Below are 17,579 nucleotides of genomic sequence, written 5' to 3' on the forward strand. Positions count from 1 at the left end.
AACTTTATTCGTGTCCAGAACAAAACGATTTCCATTTAATGCACAGTTCTACTTTGCAATCATTTTTATAAGAGTTTGTAAGTATTTCTGAAAGAATTACAATTCACACATTAAAGTGATCAACGGATATCAGTAATATTGCAATTCATATCAAGTTTCAAGTAGATGTTAATACAAATAATGGCTGAAGAAAAATTGGAAGTATCTTACTCTTCTATTATCATGTGAAGAGTTTGACAATCTTCCTTATAAACCTGTAATTTTGGATGATAGATGCAGTGGCTGAGAATCTCATCTTCTGGGATAGATGATGTGTTGACTGTGTGCTATAGAGACAAAAAACATAGGTAGTTTCTTAAGAAGGAATCTAATTAGAATTAGAATGTTCCTGTTTACTATTGAGAAAACCAATATGCTCAAAATTGAACTGGAAGCAATACTAATTGCTTCTTTCTTGGTACAGCAATTCCAGAGGCCAAATTTGCATAAAATTAACTTAAACTTTGGCTGAACTGAATGTTAAAAGATGTTTATAATGGCTGAATGAAACCTATAAAGTACAATATGCATACTGATGAATCTTAAATAATCTCTAATATAAAGCACTAGACTTGTTTCGGTAGTAAAATCAAATCCTTACTCATATCACAAAATAGTTGCTAGGATCTTTTACACATACATACCTTGACCGGAAGCTGACTCTGGCGAGGCATTTGTATTAAAACATGGACTTGGAGAAGTGTAAAAAATTCACGAACTGTGATAGTACCTTCCAGCAATTTCTAAAATGGAAACGTTTAAGCATAAACATTAGTTTGGAGTTGAAATCAAATGTCTCAAGATTTTTTATTATTTTTTAATATACCCATTAAGATATAACCAAAATTGAAGAATAAAAATTAATTTAGTATATGAAAGCATTATCTAGGATAATGGGCTTTCAACAAAACAAGAAAAACTAAATCTAGATAATTAATCATGAGAAACCTGCTAGATTTCAAGACCATGCATTATATATCAATATATGTTTGAAATAAAAATATGTAATTTCATATATACCTCTTGTAAATTTTGTTCACAAATACTGTCCATGAGAAGCTGAGTCTCCAGTTTACTGTTTTGTTGAACTAGAAGGAAAAAAATAGGTCAGAAATGTGAGAAAAAATGCCACATAAAGATATATCAGTAACAATCAGCATCGGTTTACAGCCTAAATGATTTTGATTATTACTTTATTAGGCATAAAGTTATATCATGACATCCACAGAGCAGGCAGAACCAACCAACCAACCTTCCCAGTTTTAAAAATAAAATTAACCCTTAAGCCTTTTCAGTTCCCTTAAATTCCTCGCAACTTGGTCTCATTAACTCAGCCCCATCATGTAAGGAAACCCAATAACTAATTTCCCCACCTAGATTCATGAAAACAGAGGGACCGATATTATATTATCGAAAATATAATATAGATGATAGAAAATCCACAGATTTGCTAGAGAGAATGTGGTTTGGGTTCAAGGTTAAGGCAACTTTTAAAAAGTTAACAATATCTGTTTTCCATTCTCTTCCCCCACTTTCTGACTTTGTGTCCATCCTCACTATTGGTATCTCTAGTAAGATCCCTTGAAAAAATCATGCGCCACAAACATGCTGCTAGGCTCCAATTAAAAAAAAAAAATACAATTTATTACCTGCAGCTCTTTATTTGGAACTGTATCTATTTGGGAGTATCCTATACGATAATCAATGTTCTGAAACTGGCATGACAAGTACAGCAATAATTTTATAAATGAGCAAAACACAGCAGAGTAGCTACTTTGCAGCAAAATTCTACATATAGAGGAATTGTGTATAGAGCCTAAAGATTTGTTACTCCTGAAAAGAACCATCTTTAGAGTGAACTACTTCCAAACAATATGAGCCATTCTAGTAGACAAGCTGCCTCTGAAATAAGTCAGAATACCTTCTGCCAATTGAAGGAGAAACTTCCAAGGTATATACAATACTGCAAAGTGTCTCTACAGTATTTCAGGCCCTGTTATTCAAGTCATTAGTTGGAAAGAAATCTTACTATTGCAACTTGTATCAACCTTAAATGAATCAAAAAGGTTGTTCTTGCTGCTTTGTTTCTTTTCCCACTTTGTGGGCCCCACTTCTGGAATGTGTTTATTTTCATCAGTTTCTATGTCGTTATGAGGTACCTCTGTGCTATGAAGGATCTAAAATTAAAATAGTCATTATTCATAAAATATCAAATTACAAGAAAAGATCACAAATATTTTACAGGTTTGGAGTATTATTTTTTTTGCTATATACATTATATAAAGTGATGTGTACACTTGTCATGGAAATACATGCATACTGTATACAGTACCTCAAAACACAGGAATTTAGTTAGGTTTCTTATTTTTCTCAGTAAAAGAAAATAAACTGCCTGTTCATTACACGATAATGGAGTTTTAAAACAGACTGCATATCAGTGGAAGTGATATACTGGTAGTCCTCAAGTTACAACCATAATGGAGCCTGCCCATTACAGTTGGAAGTTGGGATATTAACTGCCTCAAGTAATGATCAGCTGCTCCTGGCAGTGCAATCATTAAATGAATGTGTGGGTCATTAAGTAGAGCATGGGGTGCCTCAGGGCTAGAAGAGATGCTGGGAGGCCTAGTCCAGGCACTAGCCCACCTGCCTCAGGCCTCCCCCATCCTCTGAGATACTCAATGCTCTCCCCTTGGGGTTTCACAGGCTCCTCCCCCCACTTCAGTTGCTGATCATTACCTTTTCATTCAGACTTCCTTCTGGAAGGTCTGTTGCATTGGGAATGAAAGCAAGCTGCTCTCCTAGACCACATGACTGCAGCCTGGAAATAAGTTCCATTTTCAGAATAGTCATAATGCCTTACGGGTTTTTCAAAATGGTGGCTGCTTCCAGGAGAGGGGGAGGAATGTGGCCTAGGAGCTAGCAAGAAACAAAGGGGAAGGAAAACATTTAACTCATCCTGGGTCTTTTCTGGTTCTGCTGCTGTCCTTCTTTCTGTCAAGGTGCCCCTGACGTTCTGAGGCAAAACAAGGACCAGTTCCTAGCTTTTCAGAGTTTTTTCCCCCCCAGTCGGCTGGCAGTCGGTAGATGCAAACTCTCTCCTAACTCTTGCTATGTTTTGAGAAAGCTACAAAGGTGGCAGCTTCTGGGCGATCTTCCCAAAATCTTTCCTTTGCTTTAACCATCTCCCTCCCAAAGAAAGCCATTTTTCAATAAAGAAAGAAAAGAAAGGTAGGAGGGGCAGATTTGTTGATCTTTCTCCTCCCACCCACCCCCCCCCCAAAAAAGGTGCTAAAACTAAACTCTCTACTTCTGCCCTTCAGTCTGTATCCCTTTTCAAAACCTCATTCGCTAAATTATTGCAAGGCTGGAGAGAGGGAGGAAAAAACCATGACTCCAGGCTGAAGAGTAGAGGAAAGCAAGCAAGCAAGCAAGCAAGCAAGCAAGCAAGCAAATAAAATCTTTCTGCAGCATTCAGGATCTGAAGAAAAAGAGTGAAAGTGAAAGTGGTTGAAGCAGAAATATGTAGCAAATTGCCAGGGCAGAAGCTGGATCCTAAAGGGAGCTAATAAGGCAGCAAAATGCTTGTAAACCATAGATTTTCTTTGCTTGTTCCATGGTGACAGATGATCTCATCCAGAAGTTTCATACCTAAGGTGTCAAAACAGGAGTGGGGAGAGTACAGAACCCTGCAGAGTAGAGGATGCTTCCAATAAACATTGGCTGGAATCAGCCCTGGAGGAAGAAAACCAGCACAGTACAGCGCCACCCACATCTAACCATATATTCTTTCTTATCTATAAAACCTATGCTTAAATTTAGTACTTGCATGTGGCTTAATTTAGAAAATGTCATAAAAAGCTATTCAATAAAAACATAACTGAGCTATGACTTAATATAAACAATGTCAAAATGAATTTGTACTTGCCAAAAATATGATCACTCCTTACAGTCCTAACAAATATAGCATAGGAAAGTTTGCTTATTAATTATATTCAGCATAACAGAAAACTAGTGAAAGAAAAATGAAAAACACTTCAAAAATAATTCTGATTAGCTTTAAAAGCTACTTTTAATCATCTAAGTTTCTCCATGATAAAAAGTCATTTTCTTCTACTATACACACAGGTTTATGTAAAAGAAAAATGGGTAAGAGGTTAAAGCAAAGTTTAAAGATTATACACCTTTAATTTAAAATTATGTCTTTTTAAAGTTATATAATCTATTCATTACCACCATTTTTGTTAGAGTATTTTTATTCTCAAGGCACAGGTGCCAGCATTATAACTGAAATAATCAGTTTTCCAGTATTACCTAGCTAATTTGTAGGTACTATTGAACTTCTTTAAAATAAAATCCTATTGATATGTAATTACTTTTTGTTTGCAAGAATCTATCAATATAGTAAATTTTTACCAACCTGCTTTTGTTCTGTGATATCATTCCAGTCCATATCTTTCTTGAACTTTTTTTCTTCTTGAATGTCCTCATTTTCTTGATTTATAGGTCTTTTTAATTTTTGATTGGTTTCAAACATTTCATTATTAATGATCATTTTTTCATGTATCTCATCAGGACATTTTCCTGGCACTTCATGGCATAAAGATTCATTAGAATCCATTTCCGCTGCATATGAAGGAAGCAGTTCTTCATCTATGTAAAAAGGATCCGATTTCTGGGTTATTTTGTCTAAGGAACTCTTTGTAAGCAAAGAGACTTCGGAATCTTGAATTTCTGAGTTTTTGTCCAATTTGGCAGCAGGAGCTTCTGTGTTGGAAAGGGCAGATTTTCTTTTATTTGGTAATTTAGGTGGGAAGGTAGCCAAGGGCATTATTCTTATTTTACTATTATCTGTATTTAAAGATGCACTAAGAGGAATACCCTCAGTAGAACTTTTATTTATCCCTGCTTTAGAAGCCATTGCATTGGATTCAATTCTTCTGTCTTCTTTCAAGGAGCAATCTGGCTTCATTATCAGCTCGGGCAATTCTTCACTAAGATTGGTCTCATCATCACAAGAAAACAGAGCAAGTTCTGGTTTCTTCTCAATATCTTGCAACTTTGGACAGTTGCTGACAACACTAGATCCTTTGTTTAAAATGACTGGCTCTTCCACTGGAAGTACGATATTTATGGGACTGGATTTCAAATTGTTATGCTGATCTTTTGAAAAGCTTCCCCATTCAGGTTTCTTTCCGGTTTTGTCACCATATGGAAGAACATCCGTTGCTTTTATAGTAATATCATCTAATTGCATTGACTGAGATATTTTTTTAAGGTCATCTTTTTCCATTTTGCTTTCATCTAATAGGGTTTTTTTTCTGTTTAAACCAATTTCATCAGATAGGGCTGGTGCTAGAGAGGACTTTCTGGTAGGAAATATCAGTTCATTCTCTTTATTTGAATCTACAATTGAGGTAGTTTCCTTCATATGATTATTAACTTTAGTTGTGCAAGGCTCTAGTTGTCTCTCTTTAGTATTCAAAATGCTCTGCTGCATTCGGACAATGGACTTTTCAGATTTACTTTTGTCGATATTTAAGTTCTTTTCACAATCAACTATTGAAGCGGAGAATTCCACATTAGATGTACCAAGGGAATGTAACTCACGTTCATTTCTATCACTCATAAATATCCTTTCAATTCCTGTTGTGTAGTTGCTAGTTACCTCCATGTTCCCATCATCTGAAAAGGCAACTGTTTTTTCTTTTGACATTCTGGAAGTGCTTGGTATTTGTTTTTCAGCAGGCAGCTGGTAGCAATTATGTTCCTTGTTGGTAACTGTGTTTTTTTTAATAAATTCCAGATAATTTGTCTTTTCCTCATGATTCTGTTCCATATTTTTTCCTAGCATCTCTTTCTTAAATTCCTGCAGATTCCCACAACTTATAGCATCAGAGTGCAAACTTGTAGCTTCTGTGCCATCCTGATAAGATGTGAATGCATTGGTTTCATTGAAAGGAAAAAGTTGCTTAGTTTGGCTAGCAACCTGGCAATATTCAATTGTTTTGTCATCAAATAATACTGCATGCATATTAGTATTTACTGGCTCATTAGCTGTTTGGTTTGAAGAGAACTCCCATTCAGTATTCTTTTCTGGTTCAGTCTTATTCTTATGAAAATTTTCTTCAGGATTTTTGGCAATTGTAGGAAATCCTGCAGCATCCATATTACTCTGAACAGGTATTTGCAGAATCTTTTCATTATGGAAAACATCATCATGGTTAACTAACACTGTGTGGCATTTTGTAATCTCCATTTCATTATGCTGTTGGGCAAAAACACTAATTTTAACCGGGTCTGCTAAAGTAGACTCACAATTTAAATTTCTTTTCCGTGCCAAGCATTTTAGACTATTTTTGAAAATTTCAGCTGATAAAGATTTTGTCATCTCCATATCATGATTCCTCATAATCATGGTGTTTTCTGCAGGAACAAGACTTGAGGATTTACTTATTGTTTCATAATTATTATGTACAGACAAACTGGTTTCATTTGCAGGATCTAAAATTAATTTCTGAGGAGCCGCCTTCGCATGTTGGAGTTCACAGTTGACTGCTACTGTATGACTTCTTGTCATTTCCATCTCATTTTCATCCAAACACAGATCAGTTCCTTCCTTGGCTGATTTTAGCAGAATCGCTTTGCCATTTTCTTTGTTTGTTAATTGCAAAGTCTCAAAGCCAATATTTTTTATAGATGTCATACTTATTGGTTTTGTGATTTCCATGTCATTATTATGCACAAACATTACCGTTTTATCTGCAGGAGCAAAAGACATGCTTTTATTTACTGGCATATGATTTGATATATTAATGTTGATATTCTCTTCAGAAGATGAAGTTTGTTCTTGAGGAGCTTTTTCTACTGGCTCTGTAAGGTTCTTCCTAAATTCTAGTTTATTGTTCACACTCAAAGGAAATGCAACAGACATATCACTATCTGATTCAATAGTTTTCCTTCCAGTTTCTGCATTTTGCTTTGGCACATTAAGGAAGTCAGATATACTTCTAAGAGTTTCACTTGCCAGAGAATTAGTTATTTCCATAGCATCATTTAATGTAGATAGGATAGTTTTATTTGAAGATACATTTGATAGAACAGGCCTATCTTCTGAAGAAGTGACAGCATCGTGATTTAATGCTACTGTGTAGCTTCTGGTAATGTCCATTTCGTTCCCATCATTGAGGGAAAACACAACAGTCCTATCTTTGGTTGGACTAGTTGTTTTTTGCTGTTGCATAATCTGGGAACCAGAATTTTCTACATGCCGACTTATTATACATGTTATAGGTTTAGTTTCATCCATATATATATTAGTAGTTTTGTCTACAGATTCTAAGGGAAACACTTCAGTGGTTCTCTCATGCCCTAGCATGTTGTAATTTACTGGCACCGTACAGCTCTTGGTAATCTCCATTTCATTGTCTTTACTCAATGGTAATGCCATAACCTTATCAGAATCTGAATCAGTTATACTTTTCCTACTAGCACTTTTCCACTGCTGTGGTATATCCCAGAATGCAACAGGCTTCAGAGAATTATGTCTTAAGGATCCTACAGATTTACTTATTTCCATATTCTCACTGGGAGCGAAGACATTTTCATGTTCAGGTATTAAAGATACTGCATTGTTTGAAAGCCCAATTGTTCTATTAATTGTACTATCTCCTATTGCTGAATTAGTCCATTTAGTGATACCACTAGTAGTATATGACACTAATGGAGTCTCTACCTGCTCTTTAAAATTCTTGGAAACTTGACTTGTATTTAAGTTTATGTTTCTTGCAGCGCTAAGATTTACTCTTTGATTTAAATCCATGCTCCCATGATAATTTTGCAGATCTGCAGTAGTCATTTTACTGACTAAGTTGGAATGGTGCATACTGTTTAGATAAGAATTCATGGAAGCATGGTTTTTTGTAATATCCATTTCAATCTCTCTAAAATTAGTTCTGTCCATTAACTCAAAAACATCATTTCTCTGTTTTTGAACTAAGCCATGAACAGGGCTATCTGTTCCTTTAGAATGTACTTCCCAGATTAAACCTGTACAATTCTTGGTCATTTCCATATCTTCAGAGAAATTAGTTTTATCTCCATGGAGAATAGGCACAGAAGTGACAGAAGGTGCTGTAATAGTTCCAAAACTGGTTTGTGCGGGTAAGATGTCCTTGTTAGTTATCCTGACAGCAGAATTATGGTTAATATTTGCTTCCTTGTTATTTATTTTACTGGGAGACATATTTGTGTTTTGCTGAATATCAAGCTGATAATTTGAAGTCCTTAGAGTACAGCTAACTGTGCTATGAGTAACTGATTTATCCTTTTCAAGTTCCTGTTGTTGATTTATCATGCTACTTGCACTAGTTCCAGATGGCAAAAGTCTTTCTGTATTGGCAGTAATTAAATCCATACTTTCAGCACATCCTAACGGCTTTGAAGCAGAAAGAATGGCTTTTTCAAAAGATAGAACAGAGGTTTCACCGTGTTGCCTATTATCAAATTCTCCAAAGACAGTAGGCATGTTGCAATTTTCTGTTTGCAAATGAGAACATGCATTTTGTTTTGAAGAATAAGTACTTCTTTCTGAAGCTGCTCCACCCGAAGGAATAATCTCATCAGAGGATGCTGAAAACAATTTAGTGGATCTTAAACTTTCCAAAAAGTCTCCTAAATTAATTTTGTGTGTCTTTTCAGTATCTGTCTTCTGCTGAGATAAATTGATCTCATTCATTTGTACAGAGCTATATGAGAAGCAGGTTTCTGTAACTTGTGAAGCTTTTTTTTTAGGTTTTATCTCAGACAAAAATGATTCAAAATTTATTTTCTTGGGTTTGTCAGTTTCTTGACAGACTTTGGTGTCATGGGTAATCAAGATTGTGTGACCAGATGTCATATCCATTTCATTTTGTTCTGAAAAAATCAGTGTTCTATTCACGATGTTCAACTCTTGGCTAGGGTTGGCATCAAGACACTATAAAAAAGAAGTGCCGACATTTTAACAACTAATTATATTTAAGCTATGTTTTACAAACCTATGTTATACTGAAAACCAAAGTTCAGTCTTTTCTATAAATAAATTAAAATACTCTACTTATTTTAAATTCATCTTTTGAATTTCATAAAAATGGGAATGGTTTGATAATTCTGGGCTCAAATGTGATTGTGTTAAACTGAAAACTGTTGCAAAAAAGAAATAATCCTAAATTTTGAAACTAAACAATTATCTGCAATAAAGGGCGGGGAGATAAAAAGGGAGGCATTTCCAGAATTGTTCAGATCAATTACATATATTTAATGTCCAGATTATACCTCAGGTTTCAAAGAAAAGAAAGTTTTAATAAGTACTCATAGCATCACAAATTCCAAATGTTCTCAATAGGCATTCTTATAGTTATTTTAAAGAAAGGAGAAAATCTTCAAGATTCAATATATGTTTACTGGCAGAAAGGTGTTTAAATACATTACATGAAAGCAGAGTAATGAAGAGAAAGTTTTGAGGACTTGTATGCCAAGTGTATAAAGTAAAAAATATGGAATAAAAAATCAGTGTTGAATGTAAATCAGAAAAAAAAAACCATGGAAAATGATTAAATTTGTATTTCTCTTATGTATGAACAGGCATTGTAACTTGCAAGCCAAAGCTCTCCAGTTAAATCTTCCGTCCAAGCAATTTGAATGAAATAAACTATCATCCATTTAAATAAGAGCTTAAAGTATTATTTGAGTTGCTATCAAAAGTAATAAGTAACTACGAAAGGAAATTGACACAGTAGTTATCCATCAACTCATGGAACTACTGAAAGCAGTATTAGCTTCTTTTTAGATCTTTTGTACTAATATTTATCAATGTTTTTATCATTCCAATATACTGTATTAAATTGATATGATTACCTAGATTAAAAATTAGTGTATTTTACCTCCATCTGTTGCAAAGTGTGCATAGGAGCATGAAGTAAAGTGTTCATCCCTTTGAGGAAGAAAATAGGATTAAATCCTTTTGGCTAACTTTAACATGCCACATATATATATATTTTATAAAATCAATCTATTCTCTCCCCTAACCTCGTGCTAGCAAAAGATTACATTTTCTAGATGCAAGAAGTTTCTTTATAGTATCCATCTCATGTCCCATTTGGTTTCCATTCTGTTTTCTGTTATTCCAGCAATGGTACTCATTATAAGCCACAATGATATATGCATAAGCTGGCAATTGATGTTTGGTTTTTTCATTTTATCCCGCCTTTATTATTCTTCATAAATAACTCAAGGTAGCAAACATACCTTTCTCCCCCTATTTTTCTGTGAGGTGGGTTGGGCTCAGAGAGAGGACTGGCCCAAAGTCGCCAAGTCTGTTTGTCATGTCTAAGGCAGGACTAGAACTCATGATGTCCAAGATAAATATATAAGTTATGTCACTTAGCACACTTTTTTTGTTCTCTTTGCAAATGCCCATGCCCTCGAGTTTTATTTTTTTCACCTTCACCTTCATATAGGGATACATTCTTCCCTATAAGTGGAGCGGTGATGGCATAATTGTAAGAATACAATACTGCAGAACTAACTCACTGCTCACTCCAGGAGTTCAATCCCGACCTGCTCAAGGACGGTAAAATGAAGACCCAGCTTGTTGGGGGCAATATACTAACATTGTAAAATGCTCAGAGAATGCTGTAAAGCACTACGAGGCAGAATATAAGTCTTAAGTGCTGTTTGCTATTGCTAATGCATTGCCTAATATTGCCCCTTGATTTAGCTCTTTTCTTCTGTACAATTTATTCTACCATTTCCCTTATATCCAATTTATCTGCAATTCAGAAAACTGGCAGTTTTCTTCATAAGTTTTTAACAATCTTATCATATAACCATTTGATGTGAGCCTATTAGGATTCAGAAGCTTCTCTGTCATAAATGCAACATATTTTATATTACTACTTAGCAATGATGTTTTTATGAAGCAGAGCTATCAATAAAGCTTTGAATATTTTTTGATTGGGTGGCCATACAAATTGAAATACTTGCATAAAAGTAATAAAATAAATATTACCAGTTATCTCACACTGGGTAGCTTCTCGTACTTCATTTCTGGGGGGAAAAAGCCCAACTTAAAATTAACTTATTAAAAGGCTAATTAAGCAAAATAAGTAGGAAGTATAATTTGAAATTATAAATGTTGGAATTAGTAGAACGTTTCTAAGAAATTTAGCATTTTAATAACAAAATAACGGATACTGTTACAATATTGATTTGTCTGAAAACATCTTATTAGTGAAAATCTTCTAGCTCCAAGTATGGATCAGTTCATTTAGTCAACAATTTTAGAATTGTGAACTGGAACACTGATAACATGATAAAGATGAATGTATTAAATGTACTAAACAAACAACCCCAATATTAGTATAAATGCATACAAAAGAAAGTGATGGGGTTGTTTTAAAAGAATTATTTGATATCCTATTCATTCAATAACTTACTCATTTAGCAGATTTTGATTTGTTTCATTTGAAGGTTCTACAACAGAACATTGTGAAAAATGATCAGAGTTATAAGAAACATATGTAGTAATCATAGTAATGTAATAATCTATTTTATCCATATGTACTAGTTAAGGATAATTTAAACATTCTCACCTGCATGATTTAATTCAACAAAAGTTTGAGGATCATGTGGAAAAACCCTAAAAACAGTGATATGTTTAGAATTTATACTTAAAATATAAATTTAGAAGAAATTATATTTAACACAAAGATCATGCTCTTTGCTTAACATACAAAAAAGCAATTTCCAGTCTTATATTCCACATAGTTCTTAAGTATGGCATTGATACGGCAATTGGATTATGCAATATAACATTAAAATCATATACACCGAGTCATTATTATAAACATTGAAAAACTTTGATATGCTCCTTTCTCATTCTTTAGCTCTCAAGAAAATAAATCAAATATTTATTATTCTTAGCTACTTGCAAGATAGATTTTTTTTTTAGAACTCAGTCAGCCATCTTGGTCTAGTTTCTTTCCTACCATACATACAGCAAAAAAATAATAGTTTGAATAGAGTTGTGTAGCTATTCAGATTTCAAGGAGAAAGAAAGGTGATTGGGAATGAACTGCAATTGTCAGCAACCTCATAAAGAAGTTGCATTTTTAAATGTGGAAAGGCTTTATGAAATGCTGACAGATGCAACTTGTAAACCAAACACCTTCTAAATCAGAGGTCTCATTCTCGCGGCCCGCGGGCCAATTGCGGCCCGCAGGACGATATCATGTGGCCCCCACCGTGATATGAAAGTATAATATTAGTGAGTTCTCCATGGGTCGCTAGCTGGCTAAACACTTCTATGTGCGGCCCAGCCTCACCCAGACTCTGCCTCCAGCGGCCCCCAGGTAAATTGTGTTTGAGACCCCTGTTCTAAATCTTTTCTCCTTGGATTCCAGATAGTTTCACAGCTGTACTATATTACCCAATCTTGCAATCAGCCCTGACTTTGAACTAGCACTTAGACTTATATACTGCTTTACAGTGCTTTACAGCCCTCTCTAAAGCTCTCTAACCTCTACTCTGTTTCAAACTTGATTCTATTTAGTGTCTGGAAAGTTGCTCTTACAAAGTGATTTCTGGGCATAAACTGGAGATTCTTTGGAAAAGAATCTGCTTTTAACAACTAAGATGTTTGGACTGCATATCCTAATCTATATACTTTATTTACTTTTGAATTGCTAGTATTAAATGACTTAAATGTTAGCAATTTAACTGCATATTATTAAATATCTGTAAATGAAGACAACGTATTCTCATTTAGTACCTAAGAGATTCCTCTTTAGAATTCCTTTCTTTCTTTTGTATTAAATTAAGGGTAATATTTATATTTAAAACAATTGAAAGATCTCAGTATAACTTCTTGAAGAATATTCTGTAGCCACTATTATATATTGTTTTTTATATGGTATTAAAGGATGCATTTATATTTGAAATGCTTTTTCAACAAACTCACCTTATGGTTTCTGCAAAACTCACCCGCCTGGAGTTTTTCTGCCGTTGCTCAACGTTGCATTCCTGTACATGCACAACAAATTAAATTCAAAGACAAATTATCTTTTGACTAGAATATCCAAAATGGGTAACATGACATATAACTTACTGCCTATATTTAAGCATACATTAAAGGATGGGTGTATCTGTGATATTTAATCACATGCAAAAAAGGATCAAAAACCATGAACACGATTTGATTTCCTCTTGGTCTTGGCATGTAAATGTGTTGTGCAGCATAATCTACACTAATTGATTCTCAAGTAAGGGGCCTGATAAGATATATATTTTAATTTTTTCTTGGCATGTAAATGTGTTGTGTTTGCAGTACAGTTCATGAGGAATGGGCAAAACACAACATTTAATTATTATTCTATAATACATTATTCTGACTATTCTGACTTTTCTAGAAGCACATCTTCCAAAACTGGAAATGATTCACTGTGTTCTAGATGTGATTGGAGTCTGAAATAAGCCAAAAAATTATATGCTCTTCCTGTTTGGAATTTTTCAGGAAAAAAATTGAGATAGCACGAGAACAGTTTTACAAATAACTGCACTCAAGGTGTATGCTTCAGGCCCGTGGTGGGTGGTAAAATACAATCCCAGTTATATTATGGAATAACATTGTAGAATATTCCCATAACATTGCAGCCTCATCCTAAATAAACTTCCCCAGAATTATATCTCATTATCTTCAGTTGGATTTTTCCCACATAAACATGTCACATTATTTTCTTTTGTAGTTACTATAACCTATAAAATATGGATTTTTTTAAATGAGATTCTCTTCCAATCAACAAATGCTAATGCTTACCTGAGTAAATTCATTTCCTGTGCCTAAGTCACAAAGAGGTGTTCGGGGAGTTTTTAAAATCTAAAAAGAAGATAAATATAGTTCAGAAAATAGTGTTCATATTGCGAAAAGTTAATTTCTGAAGGAAGCAGTTGTTTTGATAATGATAGGTACATTGATTTTAACATATAGTATAGAACTATAGCTTACCTCTATTATTTGGGCTCTCTCTGTTCCAAGACTGAAAGCACTTACCTGCACGATATTTCTTAAATGGTCCAATTAGTATAATCGAAATAGCAACCCATTTTGTAAAAATTCAAAAAGAGTGGATTAAAAATGGATTCTAACACACTTCAACTACTTAAGAAATGTCCTGAAGGTCATGTCTTGTAGCTACGCATCAAAAACAAGATACTAATTCACATTTTATTATTAAGCTTTCAGCTAATAATATCCAAATAGTACATGCTAATACACACACACACAAATCCTGCCCTTATTATTTTTACAAATAACTCAAGGTGAACATATTCAACACGCCTTCCTATTTTCCCCACAATTTTCCCCTTTGAGGTGAGGTGGGTTGGATTGAGAGAGAAAAACTGGTCCAAAGTCACCAAGCCTGTTTTTCATGTCTAAGGCAGGACCTCAACTCATGGTCTCCTGCTTTTTAGCTTGGTGCCTTAACTAGACTTAGGTAAAAATATAAAGATCAGTCTCAACATCTTATTGATAAATTGTTCATGTAACAAAATAAAATAATGTTCTTTTATAACAAATGTTTTGTTATAAAAGTATTATTACTTTCTTCCACAAGGAAAATATACTGGTAAGTTATACTTACTGATGAAATTCTTCTTTTATTTGTGCCACCTGTGAAGTCTCTAAAATAATGGAAAAACAAAAACTGTATGAAACCTAATATTCATGTATTACCAACAGAATGTACGGGAGTACGTATATATATTAAACTTATAACATGCATACAATAAAAAGTTACTATTTCAAAAGATAAAATAAAAACAGCATTTAAAACTTAAGAAACAGCTATAACCACATTATTGTGAACTACATAGAGCAGGAGTGTCAAACTGGATTTCTTCAAGGGCCGGATCAGCATTGTACTTCTCCTCTGCAGGCCGGTGAGAAAACCGGGGGGGTGGGGGGTGGGGGCAGCAGAGGACAGGGCCGATGCTTCCTGTAGCACCCTGCTGGCCCAAATGGGGTGGGGGGCCACACACAGGCCCTGCGCCTCGTTTTCACCCTCCATGGCCTCCTGCAGCACTCTGCCAACTGAAAAGGGGCCGTTTTGGGGGCATTTGTGAGAATGCTATATGAGAAGCAGGTTTTTCGGCCTGTTTTGGACCCACTTTTCAATCCGGTTTTGGCCGGCAGAGTGTTGTAGGAAGCTATAGAGGGTAAAAACGAGGTGCAGGGGCCCTTCACATGGCCCACTTTAGCCACCAGAGACACTGCGGGCCAGTCCCTTGATATTTCCAGGCCAGCTCTGCAGGCTCGATTTAAGCACCCCGCCGGCCTTGAGTTTGACACCCCTGACATAGGGTAAGAAAAACCCATCAACAGAAAAGGCCTCCACTAGAAGCTCAACTTACTTCTCATTCATCTCAGCATATATCTTGTCCATTTTGGAAGCCTCTGGTGTCTGCAGTATTAGTCAAAACACAATGGGACACTAGTCAATCAAAATACAATGGCAAAGCACAAGCTACCTTTCTCCAGGCTGGAAACAATATAAACACACCTTGTATAATACAATGTAAATGAAAAAAATATTTTTGGCTGTCAATGACCTAGCAAAGACCACCCTGAGAGAAAACCTAAAATACTGAAACCATTACTGGAATTGAATTTTAACAAAGAAGCTTTGCTGCCTTGAACAGAGTACCAAAGTGATTGTTTCAAGCATGGATTGATACAGTACAGGTAGCCCTCAATTTACAACCACAATTGAGCCCCAAATTTTTGTTGTTAAGTTGTTAACATTTGTTAAGTGAGTTTTGGGCCCATTTTACGACCTTTCTTGCTACTGTTGCTAAGTGAATCCCTGCAGCTGATAAGTTAATAACCCAGCTGTTAAGTGAATCTGGCTTGCCCATTGACTTTGCTTGTCAGAAGGTCGCAAAAGGTGATCACATGACCCTGGGACACAGCAATGGTCATAAATATGAATTTTGATCACATGATGATGGGGATGGCCATAGGCCGAGAGGTTGTAACTGTAATAAACGGTCACATTTTTCAATGCAGGTTGTAACTTTGAACAGTCACTAAATGAAACCGCTGGTAAGTCTGTGTTTTGAATGGGGTCCCTTCCAAGTGTGAACCCGAGACCAGGGATGAACTCTCCTTTGCAATGAACCTTGTTCCCAGAAGGGAATCTGGAAGACCAGCCACTGAAGGTCCATCTGGAGGGCAGCGGCCTTCCCCAGAGGGAGAACCACCTCCGCTCCTACCCGGAATGTCTAAGGGGCTGCCTGGGGAAACCTCTGAATAGAGGAGAAAAAAGACAACAACCCCCAACCCTTCGCCATTTCTGCGCTGGTTTGCCCGGGAGCTTGTACCTGGCATTAAGGGGGGTGCGTGTGTCGCGCTCTCAAAAGGGCAAGGGAGAGTCCCGCGCACTAGACGGAGCCTGAGACTACAGAAGCTACCGACGGTCAAGCCTCCCTGATGAAGACGAGGATTCTCGCTCGGGCTGAAGTAACGCCCTTTCCGCTTCCCTCCCAACTTACAACAGGAGTTACTGCTCCTCTGCGGGGTGGGCCGCGGGCAGCTGAGGAGCAGAAATCATTGACAGGGAGGGGAAGATGGGGGAGCGGGGGGGTGTTTGGAAGTTCTTAAGAAAATGGAGTCACCCGGGGCGGGTCTCCGGTTGCCTTCCCACGGCTAGCCGTGAGGGAAAGGGCTTGGGGCGGGGTGGAATTCGGGAAAAGGCTCGACTCGGACGAGCCTTCAGGAAAAACAGCCGCCAACCCGCCTCACCTAATCGTGAACTCGCGTCTGTCCCGACCATACACCGGTTACTTAGGCCAACCAAGGCTTGGTTCCCGCTTCGGGTTAAATCCAGATCCCTTTTTCGCTGTCAGGCCCGGCCGACTTTCCAGACCATTGTTGCCACAGTTTGCTTGAGGCCGCCGTAGCCGTCCGATTTAAACTAACCGCCAGGCTTCACGCATGCGCCGTCGCCTCTAATGCCCCTGAAGGCTGCTTTGCATCATGGCGGTTTCTTCTTGCCCTACAATATCATACTCCACTCCCCCAAGTGGCCACTGCGCCTAAGTAATGTGCGGGTGGGGGGAGGAGGAATAGCAAAAATCCGAGCAAATAATTTTTAGAATCCGGCCGTGTATGTTTGTCGTGTATCGGCACAAAATACTACAATATATCGATTTGTCGCTGCTTAGAAGCGAAAGCCTATAGGCAAACAAAAAGTGAATAGACAGTCATTGCTGAGAATCGTTTCTTATAAGGTTGGAGAGAGCCTAAGCTTCCGCGACGAGGTGGCCGAGTGGTTAAGGCGATGGACTGCTAATCCATTGTGCTCTGCACGCGTGGGTTCGAATCCCATCCTCGTCGTTGTGTTTTGTAAAAACTTTTATAAAACTGCAACTACGTCTTTAATATTATATATATATATATATATCCCGAAAACTTAAGAATATGTGTGTGTGTGTGTATGTAT

At 36.4% G+C, this 17,579-nt stretch overlaps 1 protein-coding gene and 1 non-coding gene across 2 annotated transcripts in view; one reads left to right on the forward strand and one right to left on the reverse strand.

Annotated features, from left to right (window-relative positions):
* KNL1 (kinetochore scaffold 1) overlaps positions 1-17,053 on the reverse strand; it is a 30,847-nt gene extending 13,794 nt beyond the window's left edge. The window contains exons 1-14 of the mRNA XM_026704939.2: positions 16,880-17,053; positions 15,490-15,539; positions 14,721-14,760; positions 13,895-13,954; positions 13,040-13,101; positions 11,673-11,719; positions 11,517-11,553; positions 11,090-11,127; positions 9,963-10,012; positions 4,460-9,016; positions 2,069-2,216; positions 1,060-1,127; positions 684-782; positions 211-326 (exon numbers count right to left, since the gene is read on the reverse strand). Of these exons, the coding sequence (XP_026560724.1) occupies positions 211-326; positions 684-782; positions 1,060-1,127; positions 2,069-2,216; positions 4,460-9,016; positions 9,963-10,012; positions 11,090-11,127; positions 11,517-11,553; positions 11,673-11,719; positions 13,040-13,101; positions 13,895-13,954; positions 14,721-14,760; positions 15,490-15,521 (5,354 nt within the window). The 5' untranslated portion in view covers positions 15,522-15,539; positions 16,880-17,053. The remainder of the gene's footprint in view (positions 1-210; positions 327-683; positions 783-1,059; positions 1,128-2,068; positions 2,217-4,459; positions 9,017-9,962; positions 10,013-11,089; positions 11,128-11,516; positions 11,554-11,672; positions 11,720-13,039; positions 13,102-13,894; positions 13,955-14,720; positions 14,761-15,489; positions 15,540-16,879) is intronic.
* Positions 17,054-17,391: 338 nt separating this feature from the next.
* Positions 17,392-17,473, forward strand: TRNAS-GCU (transfer RNA serine (anticodon GCU)). Its single transcript has one exon. It is a non-coding gene; the product is annotated as a tRNA-Ser (tRNA).
* Positions 17,474-17,579: the final 106 nt, after the last annotated feature.

The sequence above is a fragment of the Pseudonaja textilis genome, chromosome 1 (genome assembly GCF_049901715.1).
Source record: "Pseudonaja textilis isolate UNSWEBS1 chromosome 1, rPseTex1.2, whole genome shotgun sequence".
Lineage (NCBI taxonomy): Eukaryota > Metazoa > Chordata > Lepidosauria > Squamata > Elapidae > Pseudonaja > Pseudonaja textilis.